General features: G+C 36.9%; 1 protein-coding gene across 7 annotated transcripts in view; it reads right to left on the minus strand.

Annotated features, from left to right (window-relative positions):
- Window positions 1-3,272: 3,272 nt before the first annotated feature.
- The window catches only part of RPGRIP1L (RPGRIP1 like), a 94,123-nt gene continuing 76,511 nt past the window's right edge, over window positions 3,273-20,884 (minus strand). For 4 of the 7 annotated variants that reach the window (XM_055332500.1, XM_055332498.1, XM_055332497.1 and 1 more), the window contains 4 exons: window positions 18,991-19,174; window positions 12,060-12,144; window positions 6,546-6,679; window positions 3,273-3,957 (listed from right to left, as the gene is read on the minus strand). In XM_055332500.1, the coding sequence (XP_055188475.1) occupies window positions 3,812-3,957; window positions 6,546-6,679; window positions 12,060-12,144; window positions 18,991-19,174 (549 nt within the window). In that variant the 3' untranslated portion in view covers window positions 3,273-3,811. Of the gene's footprint in view, window positions 3,958-6,545; window positions 6,680-12,059; window positions 12,145-14,299; window positions 14,369-18,990; window positions 19,175-20,884 lie in introns of those variants that run through there. The other 3 variants (XM_055332501.1, XM_055332503.1, XM_055332504.1) reach the window with 3 other exon arrangements.

Here is a 20,884-nt window from a genome sequence, read left to right on the forward strand (position 1 = left end):
TCCACCACAGAAAAGAAGCTACATTCTAACACTGACAGAGCTAGATATTACTTCAGAAAGGCTGAAGGAGAAACATGGTTTAAAGATATGAGTCAATGTTATATGGAAAAATGAAAGGGTAAGAACAGAAGGTTTAACAATACCAGGGACATGGGCTCAATTTTCCAGGAGGTTAGACTAAAAGGTGCAGTCCACTGGTGGCTCTTTGAAATAAAACCGAAAATCTATCTTGCAAGATGAAAGAGATTAGAATGAGGGGTGTTTTCTAATTCTGTATTTTCAGTTTTTAAAACGCTTTTTTCTATATCTTTGATATTTTTTAGCTTTCTGGTTGACCTGAAGGTTGTTTTTGTTCTGAACAAAAGGGATGTAAAGCTGTTTGCTCCCATTCACGGATCTAATTAGGCATGTTGTCCAATCTATAATAAATCATGGGTTTAGTTTTTCTTTGTTAAGGTAGTCAGAGGCCTTCAGGCATGAGTGACTAATTGAAATGTACTCTCATCGTTGGGGATGAATTATCATCCTGATATTGTCAATCACTCAATAATTTGATATCTCCAGAGCTCTCCCTTGGTTGTTTTGTACTACACAAAGATGGCATTTTATTCTCATATTTTTTCACAGACATGATTCACATTTTGCTATCTAGTGAATAAGGAAATCATTCTAAATTCAGCAATAGTGGTAGTTTGACTTAAAAAAAGTTATTTTCCATATCCACAAAAATGTTAATCAAATTCTTGTTAGAACATGTGTAAGAAGTGGTTTTCATTGTCACAGCTCTTGATGTCAGATTACTAAAATAATTTATGTTTTATTGTGGGAACATCGGTGCACACAGAACCTCCCAAGTCACATGACCACTTCTGAGCCCACACTTCTTCATAACACATAGAAACTATTTGTGTTTTGTGGTAACAAATGAACAGCAGGAACAGCAGAATTTCAATGTGGCTGTTCTTTATTTGATTAAATATATTCTCTATTTATTCTTAAAAAAACTAATTTAACTTAAATGGCAATAAACCATGATAATTTAGAAAACATGTTGAAATTGAGAGTGAAGAGAAATGTTCTCTATGTAAACCACACTGTAAACCATAAAACTTATTTTTGTCAACTGCTTCTCATGACAGTGGCTGGGAATTTGACATTTCTACTACAGTAGGCAAAAAACCATGTAAAATACACTCTCCCACATACCACATCACATCTCTATTTATATTTCCAAACTGAAAGCATTATATCCCCCAAAAGTGCTGAGTGTACTGTGTACATTTACATCAAGAGCTGTAGGTTCACAAAAGCCTTGCTTAAACTCCAGAATTTGTGTGGCAAGGCCACTGTTGGCGCCCCCTCACTCCTCACCATACTTTAGTTCAGGCTTGGCTCCCCAAGAGAGAGCCATTGCTCTGTAATCCAAAAGGTGGTGAACTTTTTTTCAATGAACTCTGGTCAACACAAGACAGGATAAAAAACTATTCTCCAACAGATTATGAAACCCACTTGAAGCATCCATACGATGGCATTCAATATCACTTACCCTTTCAAAAAGTGTCAGCGGGTATTCTGTTACTTAAGAAAATTAGTCTTGTAAGAATTCACATAGTTGGAAGGTGTGTTATTTTAAAACTAGAAAAGGAATCTTTAATAATCTCTATGGCAAACTTGAATGTGATGGAAACATGGCTAGTTCTCTAATCGGATCTGAGGTATACATTCCACCCAGCTGACGAGGTCTCAGAAGTTCCCTAATAAAAACTCCCCCTCTCCACTTAAAGATCATAAGAAGTCAGCGCAATCCGGTTCTTTTCCTTGCAGAAACGGGTATTTAGTTTGGGATGTAACGTTTTAAAACAATAATACAAACCTCCTGGGAGAATACCACAATAAATGTCTCAAAAACCACTCAGTTAATCCCAGGGTATAATCCGGCTGTTTTAAATTACTGCAGGGAATATTATGGGCCTTAATGACACCGTAACTGCATGAAGCCAAAGAAAGCTAGAAAGAGAGGCCAAAAAGATGAGCTCAGAGCCAGCTGAAGTGACAACAAACATGTGGCTGTTTACTAGGATTGGAGAGGTTTAGTCTGCAGATGTTTGTGGTCTCTAGAAGGTTCCAGAGGAATGAGTTATTATGAAGATTTGCAGAGTTTGATGAGAGCAAGATTCTTCTTGGAGATGGTGGGCCCCAGACAGGGAGGCCCAATGGTAGAGACAGAATTTATAGATTTCTGTGGTCAGATCGTACTCTACTGGTCCCACAATGTACATCAACAAATTAATATTGTACGGATGTCATTTCAAAGTCTCCTAAAGACGAGAGTCATTATTGAAGCCATTAGAGCACAGATGGTTCAAACTATATGCAGATATTCATACTTGCATTTTTGCATTATAGCTGCTTTTTTTTTTCTGTTGAACTGTAATGAATTGTCTCATAATCTATTCCATCTTCTTGCCATTAGCAGGCTTTGAATGTTCACAAATAGGAGCAAAGAACTCATTTTCCAGAGCTTTAATCACACAAAGAGGGAATGCCTAATTCTCTAAATGAAATGGTCTGTGATCACTGAAGCAGAGATTTAATATATCACGGCAAATTAGGTAGATTTTAATAAATTACTTATCTCCCTGAATACTTTACATATGCTTAAGAAGGAACATAGCCTGTTTGCAAACAGTGAAAACCCACAGCCTATAAAAATCCTTTGAAGAAAATGACAAATAAAAAAGTAAATTAAAAAATGAAATGCATTATATCCTAGACCTCTAGAGACAATTCCTTTGCAGCATTGATTCACAGCTCCATTAAAAATATCAATTAAATCCTTCAGTGAGATTGGGTAAAAGCTAGAAAATTAACTTTCTGAGCTGCTTTTTGAGGATCTGGTTATCCAGATACACCCCACCATTGTACAAGCTTGATGTAAATTTAAAAATGATAAAATAGATATTCCTTTCAGGTCTAACTAAGCATATCAGAATTAGAGCCATACTTTTAATACTTTCTTTCTGTGTCATAAGCTAAGTTTTCAAAATATGAATTTCATGTATATATACATATATGAATTTCATGGTACATACATGTACCTATTTCCTCTTTATATACACACGTCCCTGGATCCCATATCACCATTACAAATCCATAAAAATCATACAAATAAGAAGTGTGATTTTTAAGAAAGGAAACCAAAAACTTGCAGTAATTTAATAAGTTGGTGCCAAGTCTCATTCTTTATATTTAATTGATAGAAACTGCATGCATCAAAGAAAATGCATACTGAGCTTTAATGTGCATAAAATGGATATTAGCATTTTAAAGAGGAAGATTAACACATTAATCCAAGTAATTTTCATATATTGCTTCTAATAAAATCTTCACAGTATAAAACTCTTAATGAGGCTAATCATAGGCATTCCATTTAGTGGGACGATTAGGGATAACATAAAAGTATTTCTTTTTCATAGGTTTTCTAAGATTTATCCTTTTTGCTTATTAAAAATAAAAATGGGAATTGCATGTCGGTTCTTTATAAGAAAGTGTTGAAAATGCAAATAGACTTTCTCATGCTATCATGTAGGTATAAATTATTGAGAAGGTACTGCCCACAGTGGAGAACTTAAGTCCTGAGGGGTGGCAGTCATGGGAAGAAGGGAATAGAAAAATAAACAAATGGAAAAGTATACAAAACTTGAACACTACAAACCCAGGCCTCCCCCTCCCTGCACCCCATGAATTATAGATTATATACACCAGAGTAATTACAGAAATCTCATCTCAGAGCTTTCATGTGAGTGTTTACTCAGGAGCAGGAGATGCCTCTGGAGCAGCTTCTTTCAGCCTCCAAGTCACCTCTATATTGCTCGTAGACAGACCGTAGGGCATGGAGCGCTTCGACAGTTACCCTGAGCTTGCCAATACCTCCACCACCTGCCCGGGCATCAAAGACTATGGAGAAAAATGGCAGAAAAGTGTTAATATCATTCAACAGATTTTTCTTCAGATAGGATATATGAAACAGGAATTGAAAACATGGAGATAGCTCTATAAAAGTCCAAAGTTCACCAGTACCTCAGAAATCTATAAATTACAGCTTGTCAAGTGTATATGAAGATACACATTTCAGGGGTATCACATGTGTGCAAACATACTGCCTGTGGAGTGAAGACTCATGATCTATCCTGAAGTTTACTTTGTGGAAAGGCTGGAGGATAACGATTTCCACACAAGATCAGAAGTTCTAAGTTAGAAGAAATAAGGCCTAAAAGGGATCATGATATGACAGTTCCAAATTTTTTTTTAAGGGAACCTTTAAACAAAACTTGGAATACAAAGACTTAGGTGGACTGGTGCAGCCACTCTGGAAAACTGTGTGGAGGTTCCTCAAAGAGTTAAAAATAGACCTGCCCTATGACCCAGCAATTGCACTGTTAGGGATTTACCCCGAAGATTCAGATGCAATGAAACGCCGGGGCACCTGCACCCCGATGTTTCTAGCAGCCATGTCCACAATAGCCAAACTGTGGAAGGAGCCTCGGTGTCCATCGAAAGATGAATGGATAAAGAAGATGTGGTTTATGTATACAATGGAATATTCTTCAGCCATTAGAAACGACAAATACCCACCATTTGCTTCAACGTGGATGGAACTGGAGGGTATTAGGCTGAGTGAAGTAAGTCAATCGGAGAAGGACAGTGTATGTTCTCATTCATTTGGGGAATATGAATAATAGTGAAAGGGAATATAAGGGAAGGGAGAAGAAATGTGTGGGAAATACCAGAAAGGGACACAGAACATAAAGACTCCTAACTCTGGGAAACGAACTAGGTGTGGTGGAGGGGGAGGAGGGCGGGGGGTGGGGGTGAATGGGTGACGGGCACTGAGGGGGACACTTGATGGGATGAGCACTGGGTGTTATTCTGTATGTTGGTAAATTGAACACCAATAAAAATTAATTTATTAAAAAAAAAAGACTTAGGTGGAGATCTGAGCAGGAAAGGAGGTCACGGCCACAAGCGGTCCCCACCTCGTTCCCCTGATTTACTTACATCTCTTCTTTGGGACTCCCTACTGCTGTGTCTGGCACAGAACACAACATTAAAATCATGACATGACCCCTGAGTGTTTAATTTTTTGACTCTCATGGCCAGAGTAGCTATCTGTGTCAGATTAGAGTGGCCATGCATGGACTCTCAGAATGAGAAGATGGACTGCTAAACAGAACTGTCTGGAGAGAAGATTAAGGATATAAAGCATAGATAATTTTCATTGCTTTTCTCAGCCTCTTTTGGTTCTGGTTGTCTTTCAGACAGTTTAGGTTAATATTGTAATCCTCTCATCTTCATTTTCTTTTTTTTTTTTTCAATTTTTATTTATTTATGATAGTCACACACACAGAGAGAGAGAGAGAGGCAGAGACACAGGCAGAGGGAGAAGCAGGCTCCATGCACCGGGAGCCCGACGTGGGATTCGATCCCGGGTCTCCAGGATCGCGCCCTGGGCCAAAGGCAGGCACCAAACCGCTGCGCCACCCAGGGATCCCTCATCTTCATTTTCTGTGCCAAACAAAGTTGTGACAAACTGTCATGTAGTTAGAAACGTACAGTTCATAAAGATTCCTAGGATAGGTTTCCAATTTGGTTAATTATCAGCTTAATGTTGACTTCTGAGCATGCAGCACACACTCAAGACAGGCAGCTTGACATGTGAACCACAGCTGAACTCTGGGGTAACGGTGTCTGGCACTTAAGAGGTGCTCAAATAAGTGTTCATTTAATGCATGAATAAATGAGTAAACAAGCCATGTACAGTTTTCCAGAGATGGCTCTGCTAACTTAACAAATGGGAGTAAGACTCAGCCTCATTTTCCATTTACTGTGTAGAGCCCTGGCCATCCTCATTATGAGTTTTAAACGTCTGAATCATAAAGCACAATTCCTTCAGCATGTTCTAAATATGTTACATGAAAATATAGAGGGTAGTAATTAAGCACTGATGGGACTCATGCCTTTGAGGTGAGAATTCAGGAGAGTACATTTTGTCAGGAATCCTTTATTCCTCTCTGAATCTTGCGAGGAAATAAGTGACCATTACAACTTGGAGTTATTTGCAGTAGCTATATCACTGAATTGTAACACTGAATTAGAGAGAAGCCTTACAAAAGACATTATAATGATGACTCAGAATAACATGCTTTGGCTGAAATAAGTCTTGACAGCATGAAGCTTCCATAAACAACATTAAAAAAATCCAATGGCCACATTTTTGTCATATACTCACCCTCAATACTAACAAAATGAATAGTTCCTTGTGAAGTGCAATTAATTATTTTAAAATTTCTGTTGACTAAAAGGAAGGCAGAGGAGGAGGGCAAGGGATGATGTAGGGAAAAACTTCCAGCCTCAAAGAAAAGTCAGCTTGAGTTGCAAAGGATTCAACCAATGTGTGACTCAATGTCCCTGCAGCCAGCTAAATTTAATAAAGAATTTGGATTTCAGCAATTGTTGTACAAATTGAGCAATACTCCCACCCATACCTTCGATATTTTGCTCGATGATGTCTCTCCCTTCCCGAAACATGTCAGCGAGATCAATGTTAGCAATGCCAATGTCCTCGCACTCCAGATCCTGTTCATCCTCTGGAGGGTCACTGACCACCGTGAAGCGAACACTGAGAGGAGAAAAAAACAAAATCCCCACAAATGAGGAAAAAATCACCATGAAACTCAACTCCCAAATGGGGTTTTATCACTAAGTATGAAATCTCGAAGTTTCCAATTATTCCAATAAAAAGCAAATTACATGAGGTTAGATAAGTTATAGCACGAACTACTAGAATTATTATAGCATGCCCAGCCTTCAAATGAATATAAATCCACTTTTCTAAGCACTGATTAACATTTAACTCTAGAATCTGAGGAAATTACTAGGCAAAGAGAAGAACCAGATGTTCTCTCTAATATACACTATCTGATCGTATTGTGACATATCTACTTTTAAGGCTAAAAGGATCAAGTGAATAAAGACCGCGGAGATCAGTGCGCTAATTTCAAAAGAAATGCAACATTTTCTGCAGAAATGTACAACTTCAGAGTGGCTACCAAGAAATTTATCTAATCCAACTCTCTGTGTTCTATGAAATGCAGGGACTATGTTTCCTGGGTAACATTCTGAGTCATGTTAGGTAAATGTTGTAGCTCTCCCCAACAGCTACATGAAATGTTTGTACTACTTCAGCAATCTTTTAACTTACAGTCCTAGCATCCAAGTTTTATTTTACTTTTAGACACATAATTGTAGGGTTCTGATGTAACTGATTTGAATTAGTGGCTTGTGTTGAGGCCAAACACACTTGGATTGACCAAATGACAGGAATTTACAGTTAAGTACTCTTTTGATATGTCTTGGCAGCATAGCTTAAACCATGGATGCTTGTAAACTACCATTTTAACCATTTTCAAAACATAGCCATCCTAAATCAGAAACAAAATAAGAAACTTGTTTCTCAGATTACATTTTTTCTTTTTTTTTTTCAGATTACATTTTTACATGAAAATCTAAGTCTCTGAGAAATCAGGCCTTGAACAATACACTCAAATAAAATCCTTTCCAAACACTTATAGGTAAACATGATAGTATTTTTAACTAATTTGCTGAAAGTGAGTATTTGACATTTCATTCCTTTACTAAGTCCCTGTTTTTAGCCAGCAAAAATTTTTATTATAAAATAGAAATCCCTTCCATTCAAACACAAGGTAGCCCCTATTCACACAATACTTATTAAGAGTACAGATCCTGGTCTGTAAGTGGATGAGTATTTTATATGATGCCTAAAACAAAGGGATTAAGATAGAATGGTTAAAAGGCATCCATTGTGAGTTAAAATGTCTGCTCTCCTACTATGATCTGTGTGATGTTAGACACATTACTAAACCTCTCTGATCTTATCTGTAGAATGGGAAGGGGAATACCTATCTCAAAGGCTCTTGTGAGGATCAAATGAGATGATACATGTAAACAGTGCCTAGAGCATGGTAAGAACTGAGGAAATGTTTGCTCTTTTATTATTCTTATTTTTAATCTAGGTAGAGCTGCTTAAGCTTCTATATTTCTAATGGAAGAGAAAAAGAAGACATAGGGAAGGTTTGTTTCAATTGAAAATTGAGATTGCCAAATTATACAATGACTGTATCAGTCAGTTAAACAAGAAGAATGATGATGAAAGTAATTGTCCTAAAATGATTATGAGTGGAAGAGAAGGAATTACAAGTGATATCTGATGCACATTTTACATCCACAAGACTTCCAGAAAAGATAGAGGCTATGCAGATTTTACTAATATTGTTAAGCGTTCTCCTCCTATAATGTCTCATATTTAAGGATCATATCTCTATCACTTTACAAATGCAAACCATTACCTCTGCTGAATATATGAGAATTCTGAGACAAAAAAGGAAAAAAAAAATCGTTCCGAATGTCAGGGAAAGGCTAGAAACCAAAATTCACTATTCCTAGCTTTAAATCCTATAGAGAGCAAAATGAGATGTCAAGTATGAAATTAAGAAACTATGAAGTTAAGCGAAAAAGGGAAGAGGGTACACTAGAATTAATTAAAAAGCTACAATTTGGCTTAGGCTACCCTGCACATAAGATGTAAGACACATTTTATGTCTTCTGTTAAGCCTGCCAAACAAAGAGGTGGAGTCACATTACAGAGTTTATGTCCCACGGAGGATGTAGACAACAAGTGAACAAATAAAGCAATTACATATTACAATAAGTACTAAGAGAAAGTTAAAAGTTGCTAAACTGGAAAATAACAGCCATAGTGCACCTAAGGAGGTGATAGTAAGTTACCTACGTGCCTGTCCTGGTCCTCAGACTGGACAGAAAGCCTCTTTAGGACACTAAACAAGCAAGTAGATGCCAAATACCCATAGGGAGGTGGAAAGGGAAGTGCATCCCTTCTCCCTCCTGCAGAACTCTCCCCTTCTTAGTGAGATCTGCCTTGCTAACCTCGTCTGTCAGGTCTGAGACACAGACATCTATGTCTTCCTGCAGGCCCACAGTTCCCTCTGCCTGCCGTGACCTTCCTTGCACTGTTCACGACCTGACTGGGTCCTCTCATCCCTCACTATCCTATCCAGCTTACCATCACCTCCTTAGGTGTGCTGTCGCTGTTATTCTCTAGCTTAGCAACTTTTAATGTTCTCTTAGTACTTACTGTAATATGTAATTGGTTTATTTGTTCACTTGCTGTCTACCATCCTCCGTGGGACATACACTCTGTAATGTGACTCCACCTTGTCCAGCATTTAGCTCTCAATACTTATACAGGGGATCATAAATATTTGTTGAATTACTACATGAACTGCAAAATGGATGATGCTATTTAAGGTTGGCTCATTTGAAGAAGGTCTACTGGAGGAGGCAGGCCCTGGGCTGGGCATCAAGATTTAGACTTTAAATGTCACTTGCTGTTATTTAGGAAATCAGAAAGCACTAAAACTCCTTAAATTGTTTAACAATTTTGACTCTTTCCTCATTTCGAAATAATTCCTTTTCATATAAAATAGCATAGAAGAGCCTAAGGGTTACCCTGTGAGATTTACATACTGGAATGCTGATGGTTATGCTGGATCTGCTCAACAGAACATGTTAAAGAGAAGAAATGAAACCAAAAAAAGAACCTTAAGTCAGTGTCAAAATGATGACTTCAAATAATTTTTAAAATCTCACTTCAACATGTTACCTCCCTTTGAAAGTGACACTTATGTACTTCCAAATATAGCAGGGGACAGAGTGTGAAGGTGGTGTACATAATTCATTAAACAACGTACATAAATTTACGTATGTCAGGAAGACTGGCCGAACTTCTCTAACTGTGGCTTTGTAAGGTATCACCAATATTCAAGAGGGTTATTGCCTGAAAAACTGAATTCTTATAAGCTAGCAGGTACTTTAAACAATGTGAAGTAATGAGACCTGTAAGTATTTGCAAAAGGTGAGAATATTCACTGGAATAACAACTGTCTTTTGGCTGTGGAGACATATAAATATAAAATCCCTCTTTGTCCTGAAGAAAATGATACTGTGAGGGGAAAAAAGTGAGCATGGCCCTCATCTGCTGTGCTGGTCAGAGGCTCGCACAGTAGTGCCCCAGGGATTTACTCACCCCCACCCTCTGCATTGTCACCTTGCACCCACAGTGCCTCTCTTGGTTTTCCTCAAGATGATGTGAACACTTGGGTCTCTAGGGGTGTTTAAAGATTTTTAGAGAAACAAGGATGGGTCAGTGGAAGTCATCACATTTATTGTGGACATTTAAAAAAGTTTTTAAAACCATTTTGGTACAAGTAAGTAGGTCGTCTGAGGAAAGGCAGGTCTACACTTAAAGCTGAATCTGTCTTTTTAAAAATACATACTTTTGAGGAAACAAAATTGCTCTCCCTGATGAGGAGTTCTACTTATAATAGGATCTAACATTCCAAAAACAAAGTGAACACAGAGGTAGACAAATAAGACTGAAAAGATTGGGAAGTGGAGCCCAGGGCTTGTTCATGGGAAGAGAGCTCAGTCCTGGACAGTAATGGCCTGCCTGTGGACCACAGAGCGGCAGATGACATGGCAGGGCTGTGTAATCATTGTGACCTGGGCTAACCCTGGAACACTGATGGTATCTGAGGGGGCCTTGAAAGAAGCTCAAGTGTACAAAGTAAATAAGTAAAACTTGAATGATTATCTACCATGCTGGGAAAAACAGAACTTCAGGTTAATTAACAAGAGCTTTTGGCACCCCTTCTTCAGAACTGAGATCCAAAGAACTGATATAAGTACTTCAAGGAGTTAATGAAAAAGCTGCTATCAGATCCTAATAGCTAAGAATTCCAGTCTCTTTTTTTGAAAGAGAAGATCAAATGCTAGTTAGGAAGCTCTTTTGAAAAACAGAATGTCTTGGGGCGCCTGGCTGGCTCGGTCAGTGGAGCGTGCGACTCTTGATCTCAGAGTTGTGAGTTTGAGCCTCATGCTGGATGTAGAGGTTACTTAAAAATAAAATCTTAAAAAGAAAAATAAAAAGAATGTCTTTAACCTTCACTTCATGCCCTCTAGAAGAGGGGAGAACTTGAATCCCTAAGGTGTGCAGGAATGAACTCTGTTTCTGAGGCACTAAGTGTGTCATGTAAGGGCCACAAGGGCAAGGAGGAGATGACAACAGAGAGATAAAGGGCCCACTCCAGCCAAGGGAAGAAAGTCAGCAAATGGGGCTGACAGGCAGCACCTTACATAACTCCTCAAACTGTACACATGGGAGCACACACGAAACAGGAAGTTACTAAGATCAGGGTTTTTCCTTCTTTAAAAGGGTATACTTTCTCTACTGAACGAGAATCGCAGTCTTCTGTTCAAATATGAAAAACAAAGGCATTAAAAAATCACATGAAATGATATATAATTAAACAACGAGAGTAAGGTAAAATTAGTCTGGAAGGCTGATGAGCTATTATAAGTAATAATATTGACATTACTACTACTTACATCAATGACAAATGAACACTGACTGTGCGCTCTGTACCAGGTACAATTCTAGCCATTCCACATACATTATCTCACTGAATCCTCACAACAATCCTATATAATATTATCACCATTTCACAGATGAAGAAAATGAGGCAGAGGGTGGTTGTCTAAGGTCAAAAAGCTAGTAAGTGATGGAACAAGAATTTATATTCAAGCCATTTGGCTGGAGAGTACACCCTCCTTGCAATCATGTTATGTTATTTATAGTTATACTTGAACAGTAATGGGATATTGGATATACACCGTATGGTATCTTGGTTTGCAAGCACCGTGGGATCTTTATAGTCACTCTGTATGGTATGCAGGACTACTTTAGTTCTAGGAGGAAATTGACAGAGAGGAAACAGACTCATTTGAGGGCACAGGGTGAGTCAGGTGTTCTGATTCTTCATCTTGAGCTTTCTTTCACCACACCATGCTACAGAGATTTATTTTATATAAACCATCAGATAATTTAGAATGCTTAAATGTACCTTCTATTAGGCATCTCTTGTTTCAGTAGTATAGCTTTTAAGATGTCTCTCTTTGCTTGGTTGTTTTCTTTATCCACGTAGATCACTATACCCCCCCAAAAAAAAATCCACAGAAAAAGTCAGTCAAGAATATGCTACATTAGTACCATTCTGTATTTGTACAAATATCTGTTTTTAGAGACACAAGTCATGCCACCTCACTTGTATGCCTGGGAAAAGAAAGCAGCTCTGGAAACCAGAATCAAATCTGAATAGTCATGTGATCTAATGTCATGTCACTGGCAGGTTTATGTGCACACTGTCAGAAAAGATACAAGCGACATCTAAGAGTGCCACATCGCTGTCACTGCCTGTTAATGGCACTGGCAGTCATGACAGTAAAAGCCAGCAGTCTTTATTGCTTTGTATTTGAGGGATTTACTGCATTTTCTCTTGCCCAAGAAGCGAGTGATAATGATAATGTATGGCAGAGAGCTTGTCCTTCCTGACAGCCTCAGTAATTTAATCCTTCTCTCCTGCCACAACATGCAATAAAAGAGGCATCTAGTGTATTGGGTTGAGGAAATCCATAGGCTGATGTTTGCTGGTGTTCAGGTCGGGGCGGTAAGGGAAGAGAAATGTAGGGAAGGGAGAAAGGCCTTACGGGTATGAAGTTTGTCTTTGATTTTTAATGGTGCATCCGGGGGGGCGGGGGGCGCTGGGGTGGCTCAGTTGGTTAATCATCCAACCCTTGGTTTGGGCTCAGATCATGATCCCAGGGTTTTGGGATAGAGCCCTGGGTCATGCTCCACACTCAATGGGGAGTCTGCTTGGGGATTCTCTCTCTCTCTCTCTCTCTCTCTCTCTCTCTCCTCTGCCCGCCCCCCACATGCTCTAAATAAATAAATCTAAAAAAAAAAAAAGAGCATGCATGTTGGCATACAGGAATGTGGCCACACTTTACTTGGCTGAAATAGGATATGAAATAACTGATCTAAAGTTCCATCAGGAAGAAGGCGGTGAACACTTGAAGCCATAAATAAGCGCCTGAACTTTAGGAAAATGGCATCTCAGAGTGCGAACACCAATTTTCAACCTGGTTATTTTTTCTTAGCTCGGCAGCCATTCAGCATGTCTTAGCTTCTGAAGACATTTTGGAGGTAAAATGCCCCGTGTCCAGATCTCAATTTACAGACTATCCTTGATCAAAAGTACACACAGGGTGAAGGATACCATGACAATTCCAAAGCCAGACTCCCCTGGTAACACTTTTCATCTTGAGAATGTTCCCCTGGACAATTTTAGTCCAGTCTCAAATTATGATAATACAAATTCATTTAATCATTTGATGTGCTGGGCACTGAATTGGGAACACAGTGTGGGAGACACATATGTGTCTGTGTAGGGATGGGTTAAGGGTTTAAGAGAAGTGAGAACCAAGGTCAAATAGCGGCTCTTAGCTTGTTGCTGTTTGCATGATGCAATATCAGTAAATGTGGCTAATGATACAGGTTTCTGAGATTTATAGGAATCAAAAAAGAGGGTTCAGAGTATTTTAACAGTATAGTGCCTTGCTTATCAATGCTAAAAAGGCTTACTAAGAGGTGAGTTCAAAAAAAAAATAAGAGGTGAGTTCTACTAATGCTGGAAGACTGGACCTCATTTTGGCCACCAGTACACCAAGCCAATGGGACTGAATCCAAAGTCTAGAATTTTTCAATTAAACTAGGCCAGTTCTGATAATGTTACCTCAATAGCTTGAAATAAAATTTTTAATGTGGTAAAATACAAGTAACATAAAATTGATCATTTAAATCATTTTTAAGCACACATACAACAGCAATAAAGTATATTCACACTGTTGTACAACCATCATGACCATCCATCTACAGAACATTCTCATCATCCCAAACTGATAATAGTATCTCCCCCCTTCCGCCTCCCCCCAGTCCCTGGTGACCTCTATCCTACTTTCTGTCTCTATGAACTGGACTATTCTAGGTACCTCTAACTAAGTGGAACCATGCAATATTTATCCTTTTGTGTCTAGCTTAATTCACTTAGCATAATGCTTTTTAAAGTTCACCCACATGGCATGTAACTGAAATTTCACTCCTTTTTAAGACTGAATAATGTTCCATTTTGATACAAAGATTTTGTTTACCCATTTGTTTTTTGACGGATATTTGGATTGTTCCTACCTTTTGGCTACTGTAAATAATGCTGCTATGAACATAGGTATCCAAACATCTGTCAGAGTCCTTGCTTTCAATTCTTTTGGGTAGGTATCCAGAAGTAGAGTTGCTATACCTTATGGCAATTCTGTTTAACTTTTTTTTTTTTTATCATTGAAATTGGTTAAAAAGAAAAAAGAAAGATATAGTTGGGACACCTTCTGCTTCTGCTTCATCCAGTTGGCCAGCACTCTGTATTTCCTATTATCTTAACAATGACAAATAGTGACAGCCATCATTTATCAATTGGTATTTATGTACTAAGTACTACACGCAATACTTTTCTTATGGCAATTGCATGTGTTAAGAACCATGCTGTTCCATATTTGACAAATGATTAAATAGACCCAGAGGAGGTAAGTAATTTGCCCAAGCTCATATAGTTAGAAAGTGGCAGAACCAGAATTTGGATCCAGCAAAGTCTGCCTCCAGAGCCTGCCTTCTTAACCTCCATGCTAGAACTTCTCCTTCTTCCATATGAAGCTGAAACTTTTTCTACTGTTTGAGCTGCAACCATGTGGTCAGCACAGACCTGAGTGTGAGAGAGAGTTCTGTACCTGAATCAAAGGAAGCCACCTGATCCTCCTTTCACTCTTTCACAAAGGGATATTGCTTAGGTGCAGCTGCTCCAGGTGTCTTAAACAACTCTCTTCGGTTGAACACTTTTTAAAAATTCCTTTCTGAAAAAGCTCAAGCTCCCTATCCATTAGCTTACTTCTCTCAGGGTATACCAAATGTGAAGTCCAGCTCTTCTGCTTGGCACAAACAATGCCTAGAATATGGGTGTCTTAATCTAGATCAGTTATTCTTCACCTTTAGTGTATGCCTGCATCCCTGGGCGGGCTGGTTAGAATGCAGATTAATGAGCTCACCTTGAAGTTTCTAATTCAGCAGGCCTGGCTCAGGGCCTGAGAATCTGCATTTTTATCTTCACAGCTGCTGCTGGTCAGGATGTCACACACTGAGAACCACTGTGTAGCTCAACATCCCTTTGCCTATTTTTTGAGTGGGATCAGCAACCAGTGAAACTTTTGTGTTGAACAAGTAGGGAATTGGGACACTGTGGCCACCTCTACACCAGGGTCCTAAAGATAACCATTTGGTGTTCTGGAACTAAACAATTAAAAAAAAATTCTACAGTTTCAAAACTTCAAATAGATCTTTAAAAAAGCAATTCTGTTGATTGAAAAGTATCAGAACTCTCTAAAAATTAAGTTATTTAACTTTTATATTCATTAGAATCACATTTATTTAGGACTTGCTAGATTTTGACATAAACTTATTGAAAGCATAGGTCTCAAAAAAGGTACAAGACAGTAGTCCAAAAACTTGAGCTGATCTTGAATTGTCTACCATTAAAAATCTATCCTTCACTTCTGCAGGTTGGGAAAATCTTTTTTTTTTTTTTTTTTTGGTTGGAAAAATCTTTACTTTTTTTTTTATCAGTGTCATTTGGCAGAAATGCAGATGTCTTAATTACAGAGGGTTGATAAACTTGAATCTCAGGAGACTTTTTGTGTCAGCGTGTTATCATTCCCCTAATCCTTATCTTTGTCAAATTTCTCTTCTTATTAGAGACAAAATGTAAATTCTGTTTTTATCTTCTGAATTAAATTTTAATTGTTCCGAAACATAGTCTCTGCTCAGTGCTTAGCGACTAAGGACCCAGATCCGTATAAGTCTCATAAAAACTTTGGATGATTTCATTAATCTTTTTTCTTCCCACTGTCAATTCCCTAGGTTTTATTCAGCCCAGACAACATTCTTCAGACCTACCATTAATCTTATTTTTTCCAAACTATTTTCTTGCTTTCTCAGCATTCTCTGAGCAAAATTTTCAGGCCCAATAAAACACAAATGTTTTGTTCATGCTACAAATGTCTAGCAAGTGAATTCAACTTTGTTTTTTCCTAGCATTAGATATATTTTTTGTGTAAGTGAAAGTGGTATTAGCACCTCTTAATAAAGACCGAATCAGGCTATAAATAATTCTGGGGATCACTATAATAAACCTCTCATTTTATGTACCTAATTTAGGTCTCATGAGACAAATCCTTTTTGAAAAGATTCAAGCCATAATGCAAGGTAAAAATCATTGTGAGGTTCAGTCAACCTCTCAACTGGTATGGTGTTCAAACAGGAAATAGCATGTACTAATTGTCCTTTAGATTTTCCATCGGAATTAAAAAGTCAGTTTGGAAATAAAATTACTTTCATTAACATTTAATAAGATTTGGAAGATGTAAGTCTACATTATATTGACCTTTTACATCAAGTCACAAGTGAATGGCAAATCATTACAATAATTAGATGAGATAGTTACTTATTAACCAAAGATTCAAGGAGATTCCCCTGTACTGAAGGTGATACAAATACAATAATTTAAAAATAAACATTTTCACTATGTCATAATTAAGTGAAAAATAAAATAAAGCCTCCTACGAGGTTAATATTATTTCTCAAATTTGCTGATGACCTAAGATTAATATTTTTTTATATAGTAGGTAAAAAACAACATTATTTTGCTCGGAAGCACAAAATACATTTCTCTCCCCTCCCACCAGGAGAGGATTTAAATATCCTTACAATTCTTTTCATTTAGCCTTTAAAATACTTACAGTCAAATTCCAATAGGTAGGAAGAGAAATTGAAAAAAGGTATAGTAAACACTTCTACAGAATTTATTTCTAATAAATTATTGGTTTTCTTGTTGCATTCAGATGAACAATTATTCATTACAGCCATAAGCAATTGTTAAAATACCAATTAGATAGTAGGTTATCTTGTAGTAAAAGGAAAAAATATACCTGAGCCAATGCCAACCAACTAACAAAAAGCCCCCAAAGTCCTTAGTTACATGTGAGAACGTTACAAAATTCAGGACACTTGAGCATGTGCTAACAGGTTGCATCCCCAGAATGATTTGCATTGCTTCTTAAGCAAATAAAAACAATCTGTTGTGCAGCGGGCCAAATTTCTCAATGTACAATTTCTAAAAAGCAATTTTGTTGTCAGTCCAACCAAACATTCTACTGCCGACCTTTAAAAAGAATAATACAAAAGCCAGAAGAGTTTGTCTCTTTTCTTGGGGTATGATATTTTCATTATAATTAGCTGTCTAATCAGTTCTTTCAATACTAATAATATTTTGCTATGGTTTACTTTTCTGAAACTTTGCAGGTAAAAGATCTCTAGGAAGCTTGAGAATGTATTTTTGGAAATATTTGTTATATCAAGTCAGTGAAAGGAAGGAAGAATCAGATTCTTATTCTGACCACACTATTTATTTCCCATATGATTTCTCAACCTGTCATTATAGAATTACAGAATTTGAGCTGGAAGGGATCTAAGAAAGTACCTTATTCAACAGATAAGAAAATAGGATACCATGAAATCTAAACATCTTACCCACATAACTAATAAGAATTGTGGATACAGGGAAGACTGGAACAGATTTCTGGATACTCACGATTATGGTCTTAATTTTTGGACCACAGTTCCAAATATAGCAGGTGTGTGCACATGTGCCTACACATGTACATACACACACAAGTAACCATGAGCATTTGTAATCTTACTGTATGATCAATCAGTAGCATGGCATACATAAAATCAATAGCACAATTACACATGTTGATTAAAATACAATTTATAAAACTGGTGAGAAAAAATATCAGTGTTCAAGTAGCATAAGATGGCCTGTTTTGGCTAAAGGTAATGCAACACTCCATCTTTATGTTTTAATATAGGGCTTTAAAACTTAGGAAGCGGTTTTAACATAGGGTCATGTCAGATTGATATGCTATTTTTACTCCTCTTTAATTATACATTGATATATACCATTTTAAAAAACATCTTAAAGTTGGCTGGTTGAAGAATTTACAGGGTACCAGTTGGGTCCGACTTAGATGTCAACTAGCTGATAGAGAAAGCTCTCAAAGAGGAAACCTGCCTCCAGTTATCAGTGCATGTGTGGGCTAAACCATGAAAAGGTATTCTAAGGATTTATCTCACTCAATTAAAATCCTGAACATATAGACACTAGGAGAGATGTACACATATATTGTAAAAACATCCATCTGATAACATTGATCAGAAAGATAGAAAAAATTAGGTCATTAAATTGTTTGAATCATATGATTAAAAAGCTAGTACTTTTCCCCCCATGAAATACCATACTTTTTGATTCAATTCAATTGGCAACTGAGGTGACATTTTTCTGCTGATACTATAATATAGAAGGAACATCTAGAGATATTGTTTCTTTTTCTCTTTAGTATTACTTTCTGTTGATACTATAATATAGCAGGAACATCTAGAGAGATTGTTTTTTTTTTCTCTTTAGTATTACTTCAAATTTAATTTCTTAATCCTGGGATGCCTGGATGGCTCAGCGGGTGAGCGTCTGCCTTTGACTCAGGGTGTAATTCCGAACTCCTGGAATTGAGTCCTTGCATTGGGCTCCTTGCACAGAGCCTGCTTCTCCCTCTGCCTGTGTCTCTGCCTCTCTTTCTGTGTCTCTCATGAATAAATAAATAAAATCTTAAAAAAATTTTTTTAATCCTTATGCTATAGGTTTGACTTTTATTAATCCATTCTGATGAGACTTCCATGACTTTATGTGAACATTAGAGAATTATACTTTTTCCCTGTTCCTGCAGTTACCTTCACAGATAAGACAAAAATAAAAGTCTATGTAATAAAGGAACCATACATACCATTGCTATAATTATAGTAGACCCACTGCCCACTCTTGGGTTTTGGAAGTGACACAGGTGTCTCTTCAGCAGGAAGACTGTAGAATCTGCATTCAACGAACAGCCGTTGGATAGTGTCATCTGCAGTCACTCGAGAATCATTAAGGCTTAGAGCTATGATCTCAATCCGAATTTTTTCTGATGGCTGTTTAAAGAGCAAAAACAAAACAAAACAAAAAAACAACAAAGTAACATAAAACAAATGAGCAAAAACCTCTTTATTGTTTTTCAGTATAAATTTTAAATAAAACATGAAGGCCAATGGGTTTCTTTTTTGGAACGCATTGTACACTACTGTATAGTTATACATGATAGATTATTCACGACAGAGAGAGAGAGAATGAGATTCTAATGCCCCAGGGTTTGAAGTTAACAGTGTCATGGCAATAGTCTCCTGATTTACATTTGAGGCTATAAATACCCCACTAGTAGTCTATCAGGGGCGAAGATTATGAGATCTTCATCTCCGATTGCTTTCAGAATGACAAGTATCAGTTGGCCTTATTTCAAACTATGTAATGAAGTACATGTTTATCACTGCTTTTATTTAATCTACAGTACCTGAGAAAGTTTCGGTTATTCAGAGATCAAAGCCTGTTGAATACTTTATAGCTATTATGCTAATAAATGTAGCTATATGAATCCATATTAACTAGAGCAGAAACTATAATTCATCCTCTTATATATTCTGCCATAATATATTTCATTCAATATGTAATGTTTTCAAACAAAAGAAACAAGATTTTTATCTAATCTACCATATATTTCCTTGCAATTTATTTTTTATCTCATCTTTACAGAATTAACAACTAAAAATATATCTGTTTTACTGTGTAATTTTCATTTCAATCCTTACTTAATAGATTTTGCTATCACAGACATCAGTATATGAACCATACATGTTTCCTTGAGTAACGATTTAAAACAGACGGACTTAAAAATTAGATCACACCAAGATAATTCCTGTTTGTTTTTACAATTTTAAATTTGTGCTTCATTTCCTTTTACTAAATTCCTCTTTACTAAATTCAGAAGCATGCTAATGTAAATTGTATAGCTTTAAATAATAATTAGAAAATTCTGAAACTAAAACCTGTCTATAGGACCAACTTTTAGGAACTCACTGTCAAACATAAATCAGTGTGTAAATTCACCACAGTGATTACTTAGATATTTCAAAGCATATGATATAATTAATTAAACTGAAAAGCATAATTATCCTATTGTAAAAATATCCCCATAAAGAACAATTTCTATTGCTGTCAAACCCCCTCAATATTTGATGAAGTAATTTTACCCCACTCTTTCAAAAGACATTTTCTTTTATTATGTATTCTAAGACACTTTAACTAAAAACCCAAATCTGAATATTTCAATAAGGTTATTTTATTATTCAGTAGATTCATGGAAATTTTACTAGGATGACAGAGAAAATTCCACACCATTCTGTCTCCACTAATACAGGTACAAGGCTGCAGCTGGCAATATTACTAGGATTAGCATAGTATGATGAAATATTTAAAGGAAAATTTTTTCTAAAACCTAATAAATCAAATGACTGCCAAATGTCATTAAAGTGATGGTCTTTGACTTGAATATGCTTTTCATATTCAAATTTGAAAAGAAAGAGATGAAAGCCTGGAAAGGTTACTCGGTTTCAACTAATAACCTCAAGCCCTCTCCGTTCACGTGCATAAAAAATGAAGTTGGCTCCATTGTCTAACCTCACTTCAGAAAAGCCCTTCTCTGCTTGCCAAAGACTAATATGGTAAAGAAAATATTTTAAATGATATTATTTTTTCCTTAAAATGTATGGTGGTTGTCAAAATACCACACACGAACACCCATTTTATAA

Source organism: Nyctereutes procyonoides, unplaced genomic scaffold (genome assembly GCF_905146905.1).
Source record: "Nyctereutes procyonoides isolate TBG_1078 unplaced genomic scaffold, NYPRO_anot_genome, whole genome shotgun sequence".
NCBI classification, from domain to species: domain Eukaryota; kingdom Metazoa; phylum Chordata; class Mammalia; order Carnivora; family Canidae; genus Nyctereutes; species Nyctereutes procyonoides.